The sequence below is a fragment of the Hydractinia symbiolongicarpus genome, chromosome 13, assembly GCF_029227915.1.
Source record: "Hydractinia symbiolongicarpus strain clone_291-10 chromosome 13, HSymV2.1, whole genome shotgun sequence".
Taxonomy (NCBI): Eukaryota; Metazoa; Cnidaria; class Hydrozoa; order Anthoathecata; family Hydractiniidae; genus Hydractinia; species Hydractinia symbiolongicarpus.
Window position 1 is genome coordinate 10,966,379 of NC_079887.1, and position 11,458 is coordinate 10,977,836.

Sequence of the window (11,458 nt, forward strand, 5' to 3'; positions counted from 1 at the left end):
GTTACATGTGTATAGCTAGCTAGAAAATATGTCTTAAAAATTATTTTTATGCTAGCTAAGTACCTAATTTAACTACTAAGTACCTAATTATATGCTAGATAAGTTCTTGATTTAGCTGGTTTTATGCTAGCTATGTACTTTAGCTAGTTTTCTGCCAGCTGAGTAGCTAAATTTATTTAGTAGTTTTATGCTATAGCTTAGTTGGTAATTTTATGGTAGCTAGCTTTAGGTGTGAGTGACATTACCTGTGAAAGTGATATACATACTCTTTCTTCCTTTTCTTGACAACAGCAAATGCCCTTCCATCTTTTTTATGCTTGGCACTACTCTTTAAAACAACACATTGTCTTGCTTACTTAAACATTTAAGGGAGAATGACCTGATTAAACTACTGAGCAACCACTTAAAATAACGAAAATTTTGATTAATAGTGGGGGAATCCTGTACACCTCCACCTTACTTATATCTGGCTATTATAATAAGAAAATGAGTTTTGCCATGCTTGGCTTCCTTACGCTCGCTTCGTTTCACTCCGCAAAAATTTGGACAATTGTATCATGTATCGAGCCTTCGGTACAAATGTGTCGTATGCTATACACAATCCTTGTTTTGCAGTACTGTATGTTATATATTAATAAATATTTAGATCTAAATATTTAAAGGCTTGAAGCTGGATTGCTGTGTTATAAATTACTTGTAACAATGACAGATTCAAAGTATTTTACTACCACCAAGAAAGGTAAGCAAAGAATTTGTTTAGAAGCTTTAATCCCCAGAAAATGTTTCAACACATCCTTCTTTTATGACTAAAGTGTAGCTTTGCCTCTATATAAGAAAACATTACCAATGTATGTATAAAAAGCAAGTTGATGAATCTAAAACAATTTTAGTCTCTTTCCTGTAACAAATCAGTCTCTATTCACATCGGACTCTCTTTAGGTGAGATCTATGAGTTAAAGGCAGAATTAAATCAAGCTAAGATGGATCGCAAGAAAGAAGCAGTCAAGAAGGTTATTGCTATAATGACGGTTGGCAAAGATGTTAGGTATAAATAAATCTCAAATGTAATGCAAGATTAATGTGGGAATATTTAAAATATAAATTTGATGATCCTGATTCTTTTGTGCAATTGTTTCTATGGCATGAATGAATATGTTAGGATCTTTACATTTATTCCTGATAAAAATCAAGAAAATTCATGTACACCAATTCATACTAAAAGGAGTGGTCCCAGAAATCAAAAAAAATTATTTCATCTTATTTTATGGGAAATGTTTTATTTATAATTATAAAAAACTTTTTTCAAAAGAAAAGTTCTTTTTTTCTCTCATTCAGCCCATTTTTACAAGCTTGTTTAAATAGCAGTGACGTCATATTCGGTGAATGTTATAGAATAGAATAGAATGATGTTCTAGAGAATCAAAGATCGCAATTTCTTAATTAGAAATATTTTTTTAATTTTCTTTTCTATAATTATACTCACATATTATATGTTATATATTTTTTGTTTATTCTTCCGAGTAAGGGACATAGACACCCCTATCTTCAGGGAAATCTTATTTAGTGGTCTTGAATTGAAAACTTTGCAGCCCTGTGCCTGTAAAAAGCTCATCAAAGGTTTCTATCTCATTATCATCTTCTCATCTTCTCTCTTCAAAATTGTTTTCTTCTTCAATAATATCATACTCTAATTCTTCTTCCCTATGTCTGTGTTCATATCTGTGATCGGAGTATCAAGCTTTTCTTTCTCTCTCGCCCTCTCTCTCTCCCTCTCTCTCTTTATCTCGAAACTAACATTGCCAATTATGCTGTCACAGATCAATAAACAATAACATCAATAAGATCAATAAACAATTTTTCGAAAAAAGAATAAAAACTTTGTACTAATTGAAGTGGAGAATCCAAAGGTCAAATAAAAAAAATTTGAAAGTCATCCTATAACTACAATAAAATAAATAATGCTTTAGATCAGTTTGATACAAGTTTGCACATTCGACCTTGATTGGTTTGTATTTTTATAAATTTGACTACAGATCATGATGCAAAGCCAAAAATTTAATTATCAACAACGATTTTAAAAGCAATATGTAAGGTTTGACTTTTACCAAATGTAAATCTACAATGATGTAAGTTTGACATTATTTTGTTAGTTGTTAGATGTTTTTGTTGAAAAATCATATTTCCGTACGACAAAAATTGTTGTAAATTTCTTCTAGTGCACTATTTCCAGATGTCATCAACTGTATGCAGACAGATAATTTGGAACTAAAGAAGCTAGTTTATCTCTACCTAATGAATTATGCAAAAACACAACCAGACATGGCTATTATGGCGGTAAATACCTTCGCTAGGGTGAGTTACAAATTTTTTCTTATATTAAATAATTTTTGGATGCTTTTGATGAACTCTTGCTTCTTCAGAGTTTTACTTTGCCTAGATTCAAAGGATGTTGCGCAGATTTCTTAAATACAAGCTAAGGCGTTTCTTTACAAGTCCAAAGTTTTTACTTAAAAATTTTGGTGGCTTATCCCCACATGTTTAGATACAAAAGAGTTTTCTAAAATTACATGTCAATTTATATAAAAATTGCATATCAAGAACAATATAAAATTTTGTGCTACAATAGTCTAAGGCGATGAAGTAATGGTTTTATTGAAAAGAAGTATATCTCGATTAATGAGTAGGCTCTCCTTTAAGTTTAACTTACAATCACTATTGTCACTGTAAAATAATAATATTACAAAATGATGGAGCATATCACATTCATATCTATGATCCCGAACAGCCGCGGAAAGAACTGTTAACATGTTTATCAGTAAGATGAGATATCCCTAGGTATGGCTAGAGTAAAATCATTTGTTTAAACCATATGCTTTTTTACAGGATTGTGATGATCCAAACCCACTCATACGTGCTCTCGCTGTTCGTACAATGGGTTGCATTCGTGTAGACAAAATCACTGAATATTTGTGTGAACCATTGCGAAAATGTTTGAAAGATGAAGATCCATATGTGAGGAAAACAGCTGCAGTCTGTGTTGCCAAGTTGCATGATATCAATTCAACTTTGGTTGAAGATCAAGGATTTTTGGAATTGCTTCGAGATTTGTTGTCAGATTCAAATCCTATGGTAAGTCAATGTGATCGGCTGTATGCAAATTGAATATTCCTATTGTAAGTGTACAAGCTATGTAATATAAAAATTTTTCTGTTATGAAAAGTTGCCAGGATAAAACCCGGCTTGAATTACACTTAATCTTATCAACGATTTATCTGTTAATATTTAAAACCATGAAAACACCTTATCTATTTACCGACTGGTAGCTTTATGGTAGAGCATTCGCTTCCAGTGTGGGAGGTCTTGGGTTCAAACCCTGGCCGAGTCATGCCAGAGAGTATAAAAGTGTAGATTCACACTGTTATAGTCTCTGGCATGACTTGGCAGAGGGTGTGAACCCAAGACCTTCTGCGCTGGAAACAACCCTCTAAAGTAGCCTTGCAATATATATAATAATGCTAATACCAGTTTTTATTACATCAGTTGAGTCAGCATTGGGACGATATTGTTTTAATATAATTTGTTTTAAGAATTTTAAGTTGTTTGTATAAAAAAGAAGTTATGCATAACCCTGGCATAAATTTGTGCACGTCTATCTAAAATTGTACAAGATTTTGGTGGTTGCATCAGTTATTGCAGGATTGAGTGTATATACCTCTGTTTTGAATTTCGTATTGTACAGGTTGTGGCTAATGCAGTTGCATCACTCACTGAAATTGCAGACTCATCCCCCAGTGCTGTCCAATATTTTGAAATGAACTCAGCTACCATAAACAAACTATTGACAGCATTGAACGAATGCACAGAGTTAGTATTTTTGTACTTTTTTGGTATCATATATTTTAATGTTATTTCCTTAATTCATGATAGAATTTTGTAAAGTTATGAAGCATGTATTTAATTATTAAAGCTTTTCTTTCTGTTACTACTATTAGTATGGAAAACCACTTAAATCATTTTCTCTTTTTTAGATGGGGCCAAATTTTTATTTTGGATTCTTTGGCAAACTATGTTCCAAAAGATGAGAAGGAAGCACAAAGGTTTTTGATGTTATTTTAAATTATTAGTGAACTGACACTGCATGTTTATTTTGAAGAAGTTTACTCCAAACAATAACTCCTTTAATTCAAATCAATTTTTAATACTTTTTTAGCATTTCTGAACGTGTTACTCCAAGATTGTCACATGCTAATGCAGCAGTCGTATTGTCAGCTGTAAAGGTAAGCTTAAAGTGAAAAAACCCCACAACTTTGGCTTCATAAATTTTGTTTGTGTGTTTGAAAAGTTCCATTTTTTATGCAGTTTAAATATCTTATTTTAACAATTTTTGTTGCTCACAGAATTGATTTTTCACTCTCTACATTATATTTTTCAACAGAAGGCTAGTTTAAACTATCCTGTATGTTTTTAATGCAAGTAAGATGTTTTTAATTTCCTCTATTTTTCAGGTATTGATGAAGCTAATGGAAATGATGACAACAGGAAATGCATTTGTTCAAAATTTAGTGAAAAAACTTTCACCTCCCTTAGGTAAAATAGTGTGTATGAATTTAAATTGTGATCAGAGGCCACAATGCACAGAATAAATTTGTATAGCCTCAACCTTTCAGTGTTTTTAGAATTAAGCAATTAATTTTTAGTGACCTTGTTATCAGCTGAACCTGAAGTACAGTACGTTGCATTGCGAAACATTAATTTGATTGTCCAAAAAAGGTTAGATAGTTTTTTTAGTTTTAATCTGTTTTCAAAAGTGTTAAACTTTTATCAGCTTAATTGCCTGGTTCTATTGGCAAGAAAGATTTCTAAAACTAATCCTACAAAATGAATATTATTTTGTTTGTGTTGCTTACCACCATACCAAATTTCCTATCTTCTTGAATCTTCATGTTAGAAAATGTGTAATTCTGAAAGCTAAAAATTTCTCTTGTTTAGACCTGACATCTTGCGAAATGAAATCAAGGCATTTTTTGTGAAGTATAACGATCCTATTTATGTGAAGTTGGAGAAGCTCGATATTATGATCCGTTTAGTGTCTCAACAAAACATTGCTCAGGTGCTGGCTGAACTGAAGGAGTGAGTTTATTTTTATGTATTTTTATGTATCTTATTTCGTAATAGTATCGTCAAAGCAAAGAATATCAACAATACATACCTGTAAATAAAACAATGTGCCCTGTTTGTGACGAATTTGGGGGATTAGGGTTAGTAAAAGGCATTACCTAAGTAGATTTTCATCTAATTTATATACTGTATCTGTTTAGATATGCAACTGAAGTTGATGTTGACTTCGTTCGAAAATCTGTCCGTGCAATTGGTCGGTGTGCTATTAAGGTCGAGGTAAGTAACAATTCCTGTTGATTGCAGCAGCACATATACATAGTCAGTAAACTCAAAATGAACCATATTTTTTTACTGTGTTAAACCTTTCTTTAAATATAGCAATCTGCAGAAAAATGCGTGACAACTCTGTTGGATTTAATCCAAAACAAAGTGAACTATGTGGTGCAAGAGGCTATTGTTGTGTTGAAAGTATGTATTTAGTATTTAACAAGTACATATTTTTACATCTGTGATTTAGTGAGGTAAAACCTTCTTTACAGGGGACTATATAAAACGGCAATTTTCTGTTTTGTGAAAAGAGGTATTGCAAACTGCATTGTGTGAAATTAATTTGATTGATTGCTTTGAGGTAACTTTACGGGTTTGAAAAAAAGAGCACACATCTTCAAGAGTAAAACACTCATTTGGTCATCTTAAATATTCATCTTCTACAATACCAACGAAGATTTTTTTAAAATTTTTCTGCCTTGTATTTAGGATATCTTCCGTCGATATCCGAATAAATATGAAAGCATTATTTCAACATTGTGTGAAAACTTGGACTCTTTGGATGAACCTGAAGCTAGGTAATGTAGAAATCACACTTTTTATTGTGTTTCAGTGTGATAGTTGGAATTGGCCCAATATTTGCATAGTGCTGAGCACTGTCAAAACCTGTAAAAGGTGATGGTTTGGCAAAAATATTAATGCTAGCTTCAAAACACAAGAAAAGTACATACTTCCGGCTCTGCCTATTTAAAAATTAAACAAAATTCTCAGTTGGAAAAAAACTATTCAATATCTTCTGTTTTTACTTCGAACGCCTTCCTGACTTCATTTAGACTTAGAGAAATTACACACAACAACTGTCGCTTAGTATCACATGTCAATTCGGTTGTTAATTTTTTATTTTATTTTTAGAGCTTCCATGATCTGGATTATTGGAGAGTATGCTGAACGTATTGACAATGCTGACGAGCTGTTGACCACGTTTTTGGACGGCTTTTCAGATGAAAACACTCAAGTTCAACTTCAGCTCTTGACAGCTATTGTGAAACTGTTTTTAAAAAGACCGACAGATACACAAGAGTTAGTACAACAAGTGTTAAGTTTGGCAACACAGGATAGTGACAATCCTGATCTTCGTGATCGTGGTTATATTTACTGGCGTCTTTTGTCAACAGATCCTGCAGCTGCGAAGGTCAGTGAAGATTAAACTCTTTTAAGTGACTTCTTCTTACGGTAAATATCATAACATGCAAACTCGTGTAACACAAGTTAACCTTTTATCCAACTCTACGTTTGTGAAACACCGTTTTTTTTGTAGATAAAAATGAAATGTTTGAATCAATGCGTTTTAAAATACTTTTTTTACTATGTTTCCTATTTTTGTTTTTTATGATTTTTTAGGAAGTTGTGTTGGCTGAAAAGCCACTGATATCGGAAGAAACAGATTTGATTGAACCGAGCTTGTTAGATGAACTAATCTGCCATATATCGAGTTTAGCCTCTGTTTATCATCGTCCGCCAAGCTCTTTTGTTGCTGGTAAAACACCTGTCCGCCGTGCCACTCTTCCACCTCGTGCAGGTGGTTTGGAACAAGCAAATGAACCAGATGAGATGGCAGCAACTAATCTTGGACCAACTCCAACCTTGTCACAAGTCGCAGGAAAACCACTAGCCCCAGCACAATCCCAACCGCCCACATCTGACTCACTTCTCGGAGATTTGCTTGATATGGGTTCCTCGTACAATGCGCCTGTCCAACAACCAGCTCCGCCCATGCAACAACCAATGCCAGGTAAACCGCATTTTCTGTTGTATATAAAAGCAACTGTATCCTTACCATTAACAATAAAACTAAGAAAAGAAGTGTATACCTTTCGACTCGTTTGTTTTAGCTGTCGATTTGCTTGGTGGTGACTTAAGTATGCTCTCTACTCCAATGCCGTCAGCACAACCTCCTATTGGAAGCGGTGGTGGTCTTGGTGATCTCTTCAGCATGCAAAGTGCCCTTCCTAGTTCTGGTTACGTTCCACCAAAAACCGTAAGACAATTCTGTGCTAGTTTAGAAACGCTTGCAAATATATTGAGAAGAATGCGGTGAAAATCACACGTTATTAAACCTTGAATTTTACTTACATTCTTCCTGTTTTTTAGGTGTGGCTCCCTGCTGCAAAAGGCAAAGGGCTGGAAATATCTGGTAAACGTTTTATTACAGGATTGCCCAACATTTTTTTTTAAAATATTTTTAATTGCTAACAAAAAAACCAGTTCTACTTGATTTTTCGCTCACAGGCAATAGTTATTGACTTCGTTTAACCTCCTGTGGCATCTACGCATAGTATCCATCTTTCTTACATCACAGGAACATTTTCTCGGCGAGGAGGACAAATGTATATGGATCTCACTTTCACGAACAAAGCCATGCAAGGAATGGGTGGTTTCGCCATACAGTTCAACAAAAACAGTTTCGGTATTACTCCTACTTTATTGCAAGTTCAGTCACCGCTTTTACCTAATCAATCAGCTGATACATCTCTCCTGTTGAATCCTGGTAAGTTAAACCAAACCGTGTATTTCTAAATTCAGATTCTTGCTGCACTTTTTTGTTCTACTTAGTTTTGAAAAAAGTGTTACGTGTAGCCAGCATAACATTTTTTAGCATTTTGTTGCTGCAGAGTGTAGAATAAGTAATGAACAATAATCATGAACAATAAGCAATGTTTTCGCCTCTTTGGTAGTGATACACAGGACTTATGTGCCAAGTGTTTTTTTTTTAAAAAATGTTGGTCCACAACAACCAGAAACTCGTTGTGAAACATATGTGATGTAGATCTGTAGTCGACTTCGGGGCTGTTCATATGGAAGTATTTCCTCGGGAACCGGGTAAATGTTTCAGCATGATATTTAGTCGAGATCTCGGATTGTTACAAACTTTTAACAAAAATTTAGTTGCGTTCATATGAGAAAAAACATTTATCCGCCTACTGAGATCTCGGGTGCGCATGATTGAGATCTCGGTAAGCTGGTGATGCAATTTCGATTCGGCATAATTTTCAAAAATAAACAAAAGATTCTTATCGCAATAAACAATAGAAACTGATCACATGGTATTTTCTCACCCAAGAAAAAGTTTTTTCGCCCATGCCATATGAACAGAAAGTAAAAATTATATGTTGAAATATTTCCCCGCTAAGTAAGAAAATATTTCCCATATAAACAGCCCCTTATGCACGCGTTTTCTAACGACCACACTCTTGTGTTTTAGGCGGCCCGATACAAAAGATGGAACCATTAAATAATCTTCAAGTCGCCATCAAAAACAACATCGACATTTTTTACTTTAGCTGCTTAATGCCTGCGAACATTCTTTTTCTCGAAACTGGAACAATGGGTACGACAAAGTTTTTGTTGATTCACGATGTTTGTAGACCTTTCTTGCTAGCACGTGAAAACAAAACTTCTGATTACTCCAGTTCTGTCTGTTTCTGTCTGTCTGTCTGTCTGTCTGTCTGTCTGTCTGTCTGTCTGTCTGTCTGTCTGTCTGTCCATATGTCTGTCCATATGTCTGTCTGTCTGTCTGTCTGTCCATATGTCTGTCTGTCTGTCTGTCTGTGTGCTATTTCTAGTAGTTAGTTCTATCTCCTTTAAATAAAGTAAACAATGAACTTTGGGTTATGGGAAGTTTGAGAAATATTTTCTTCTGTTAGTTTTGCTTTTGTTGTTTGTCTACTGCTATATTAAAAACATTTTCTTGATGTTGTTCTTGTATATCGCAGATCGTAAAAAGTTCCTAAGCACGTGGCAAGAGATTCCAGGTACTAACGAAGTTCAAAACAACATCACAGTGAAAGGTCTTAATTCGGGTAAGCGAGACTAAATAATAGACATTTTCGTATTATGGGAAAGGGTTAAAATTCTATTTTAGATTCAAAGGTTACCTCCAGTGAAAAATCAAGTTGAGCTCATATGAAAGAGCTCAAAAGGTTGTCTAGGAATTTGAATATTTCTTTTAAAATTCTTGATTATTTCTTTCGAATTTGAACTAAGAAGATTAATAATTATGCATGATGTCAAGAGTATCCTCTGCAAGAGAGTTAATTTGACATATTTCAAAAGCCATATAGAGTTAAAAATGTTTTATGGCCGTTCACTTTGACGCGTTTTGAACATTTTACATAATTTTTTTATTTAGTTACCATAATTATGCTCAATGCTAACTCATGGCGTCACAATTTCGCATAATTAGCCCTACTTTTAAGACAAATACCTCGAGAACGGATAAAGATTTTTCCAAAAAATAAAAAGATTTCTAGACAACTTTCAAAGATCTTTTATAGGAGCTCAACTTGATTTTTAGCGGGAGGTAACCTTTAAATTAAGTAGAACGTTCTGAAAAGTAATAAAGTGGCCAGTCAAAAGTAAATGAATGAATCAATTTATAAATAAAAAATAAAATTAATAAAAAATGAATTAGTGAAAAAGGAAATCCTTGATTCATAAAATTTATAAAAGTAAAACGCTATAAGTTCTGATTTTTTTTTTCTTGTAGAAAGTATACAAAGTTTGTTGGAGGCTAACAACGTGTTTACGATTGCAAAGAGAACAGTTGAAGGCCAGGTATGTAGGTAGAAGTCTGAAAGTTGAAATACAGGTCACGTGCTGTATAGTGACCCGATTTAACATTTACACTGGCGTGCTAATTACAAGCAGAGGAAAAGGAATTTTGAGCCAGAAAATATTTGATGAGCTGTAAATAGTATACAAGGGGCGAGCTAAGTATTCTGTGATAGCAAATTAGATTTATACCTTCCATAATAAAGTAGTTTTATATTTTCGATAACAAAGTAGTTTGACTTATTTTTTTTATTTTGTTGTTTAGGACATGCTGTATCAATCCCTACTACTTTTAAATCAGATCTGGGTACTTTCTGAAGTCAAAATTATACCTGGTAACCCTGTAATACAGGTAAGTAAACAAAATGCTTGTCACCTACATAAATTATGGGACGTATTTTTTAAGTTATTTTTGATATAATTTTCCTTCCAATTCTGATCTTATATTGTTCCAAATTAAAAGTTTATTCTGTAAACTCTCGATATTATGAAACTCCGTCACATATCTTTTCCTTAAAAAACCGTTTAAATTCTTTTTCCGACTCTTGTTTTAACGAATTTTTTTCGTGACATCATGATTTCACTGGAGTCAATCTTTGGTGAAAACAGATTTTTTAGAATTAAGCTAATGATAGCACGTCGTCCTGTGTCCTCTCCTAAAAAGTGTTGTAAAACTGGAATTTTTTTTGCCTTTTTGCAAGATGTTGTCGTTGCCAAAATTTATTAGTTACCCCCATTGCTAAACTGTATTGTTGTTTTTTTGTTTAGCTATCAGTTAAAACAACAGTATTGGACGTCGTGCCCATGATCCAAAACATCTACCAACAAGTTCTGCAACAATGAATCAAACCAGCTTAGATTTTCTCACCAATTATTTTTTTTTAGTTTTCGCTTCTGTCCTATTGCTTTCGAATTATATGCAATATCAGTCAAACTTGATAGACTTAAGTGTCACTCTAATCCTTTTTGTAATTCGTATTGTTTTAGACTTTAGTCAATATTTTTTTGGATGTAGAATTATTGTGAAATATAAAATGTGGGATTAGTAACTTGTTTTTTTGTATTGTTCTGAATGGAAATTTCCTGAGTTTTATCTATCGTTTGTTGGAAAGGTCTTAAAAAAATTGAATTGTGCGGAATTTTATTCAGGCATAGATCTGATTTCTTATTTTTGAAATAAGAACGTAGTAATATCTTTCATTTAAGAAGCATATTCCATTTCCAGGAGTAGTGGTCATCATTTAAAAAGAGGGAGGATGGCTTCTTAACGTGGAGAAATTGTTACCAAAACTGCGAGCATTTTCATGCAGAGCAGAGTTACTTTCGAAATTTGACCATGATTTCGGTTTTCCAACTCCGTCTAAAAATTATTTCCATTCAAGTTGTACTTATCTGAAGTTAGTTAATTTTCGCGAATGCTTCGCAATAAACCGTAAAATGGTTCGTTTGCGAAATTTGTTTT

General features: G+C 33.4%; 1 protein-coding gene across 1 annotated transcript; it reads left to right on the forward strand.

Annotated features, from left to right (window-relative positions):
* The first annotated feature begins 595 nt into the window (after positions 1-595).
* Positions 596-11,041, forward strand: LOC130623727 (AP-2 complex subunit beta-like). The gene is made up of 23 exons (XM_057439239.1): positions 596-739; positions 940-1,045; positions 2,217-2,352; positions 2,884-3,129; positions 3,740-3,864; positions 4,029-4,097; positions 4,211-4,277; positions 4,506-4,587; positions 4,698-4,770; positions 4,990-5,130; positions 5,319-5,394; positions 5,497-5,586; positions 5,875-5,963; positions 6,298-6,577; positions 6,787-7,177; positions 7,278-7,423; positions 7,537-7,579; positions 7,745-7,933; positions 8,648-8,773; positions 9,159-9,245; positions 9,932-9,999; positions 10,262-10,348; positions 10,765-11,041. The coding sequence occupies exons 1-23, from the start codon at positions 703-705 to the stop codon at positions 10,837-10,839; spliced, it is 2,829 nt and encodes a 942-aa protein (XP_057295222.1). The 5' UTR covers positions 596-702; the 3' UTR covers positions 10,840-11,041.
* Positions 11,042-11,458: the final 417 nt, after the last annotated feature.

Bases quoted from the DNA above. Each gene is read 5' to 3' on its own strand.
- LOC130623727 (XM_057439239.1), top strand. From the start codon at position 703: ATGACAGATTCAAAGTATTTTACTACCACCAAGAAAG. The intron at 3,130-3,739 runs GTAAGTCAATGT...CGTATTGTACAG, and splicing joins TGTCAGATTCAAATCCTATG to GTTGTGGCTAATGCAGTTGC. The intron at 8,774-9,158 runs GTACGACAAAGT...TGTATATCGCAG, and splicing joins TCTCGAAACTGGAACAATGG to ATCGTAAAAAGTTCCTAAGC.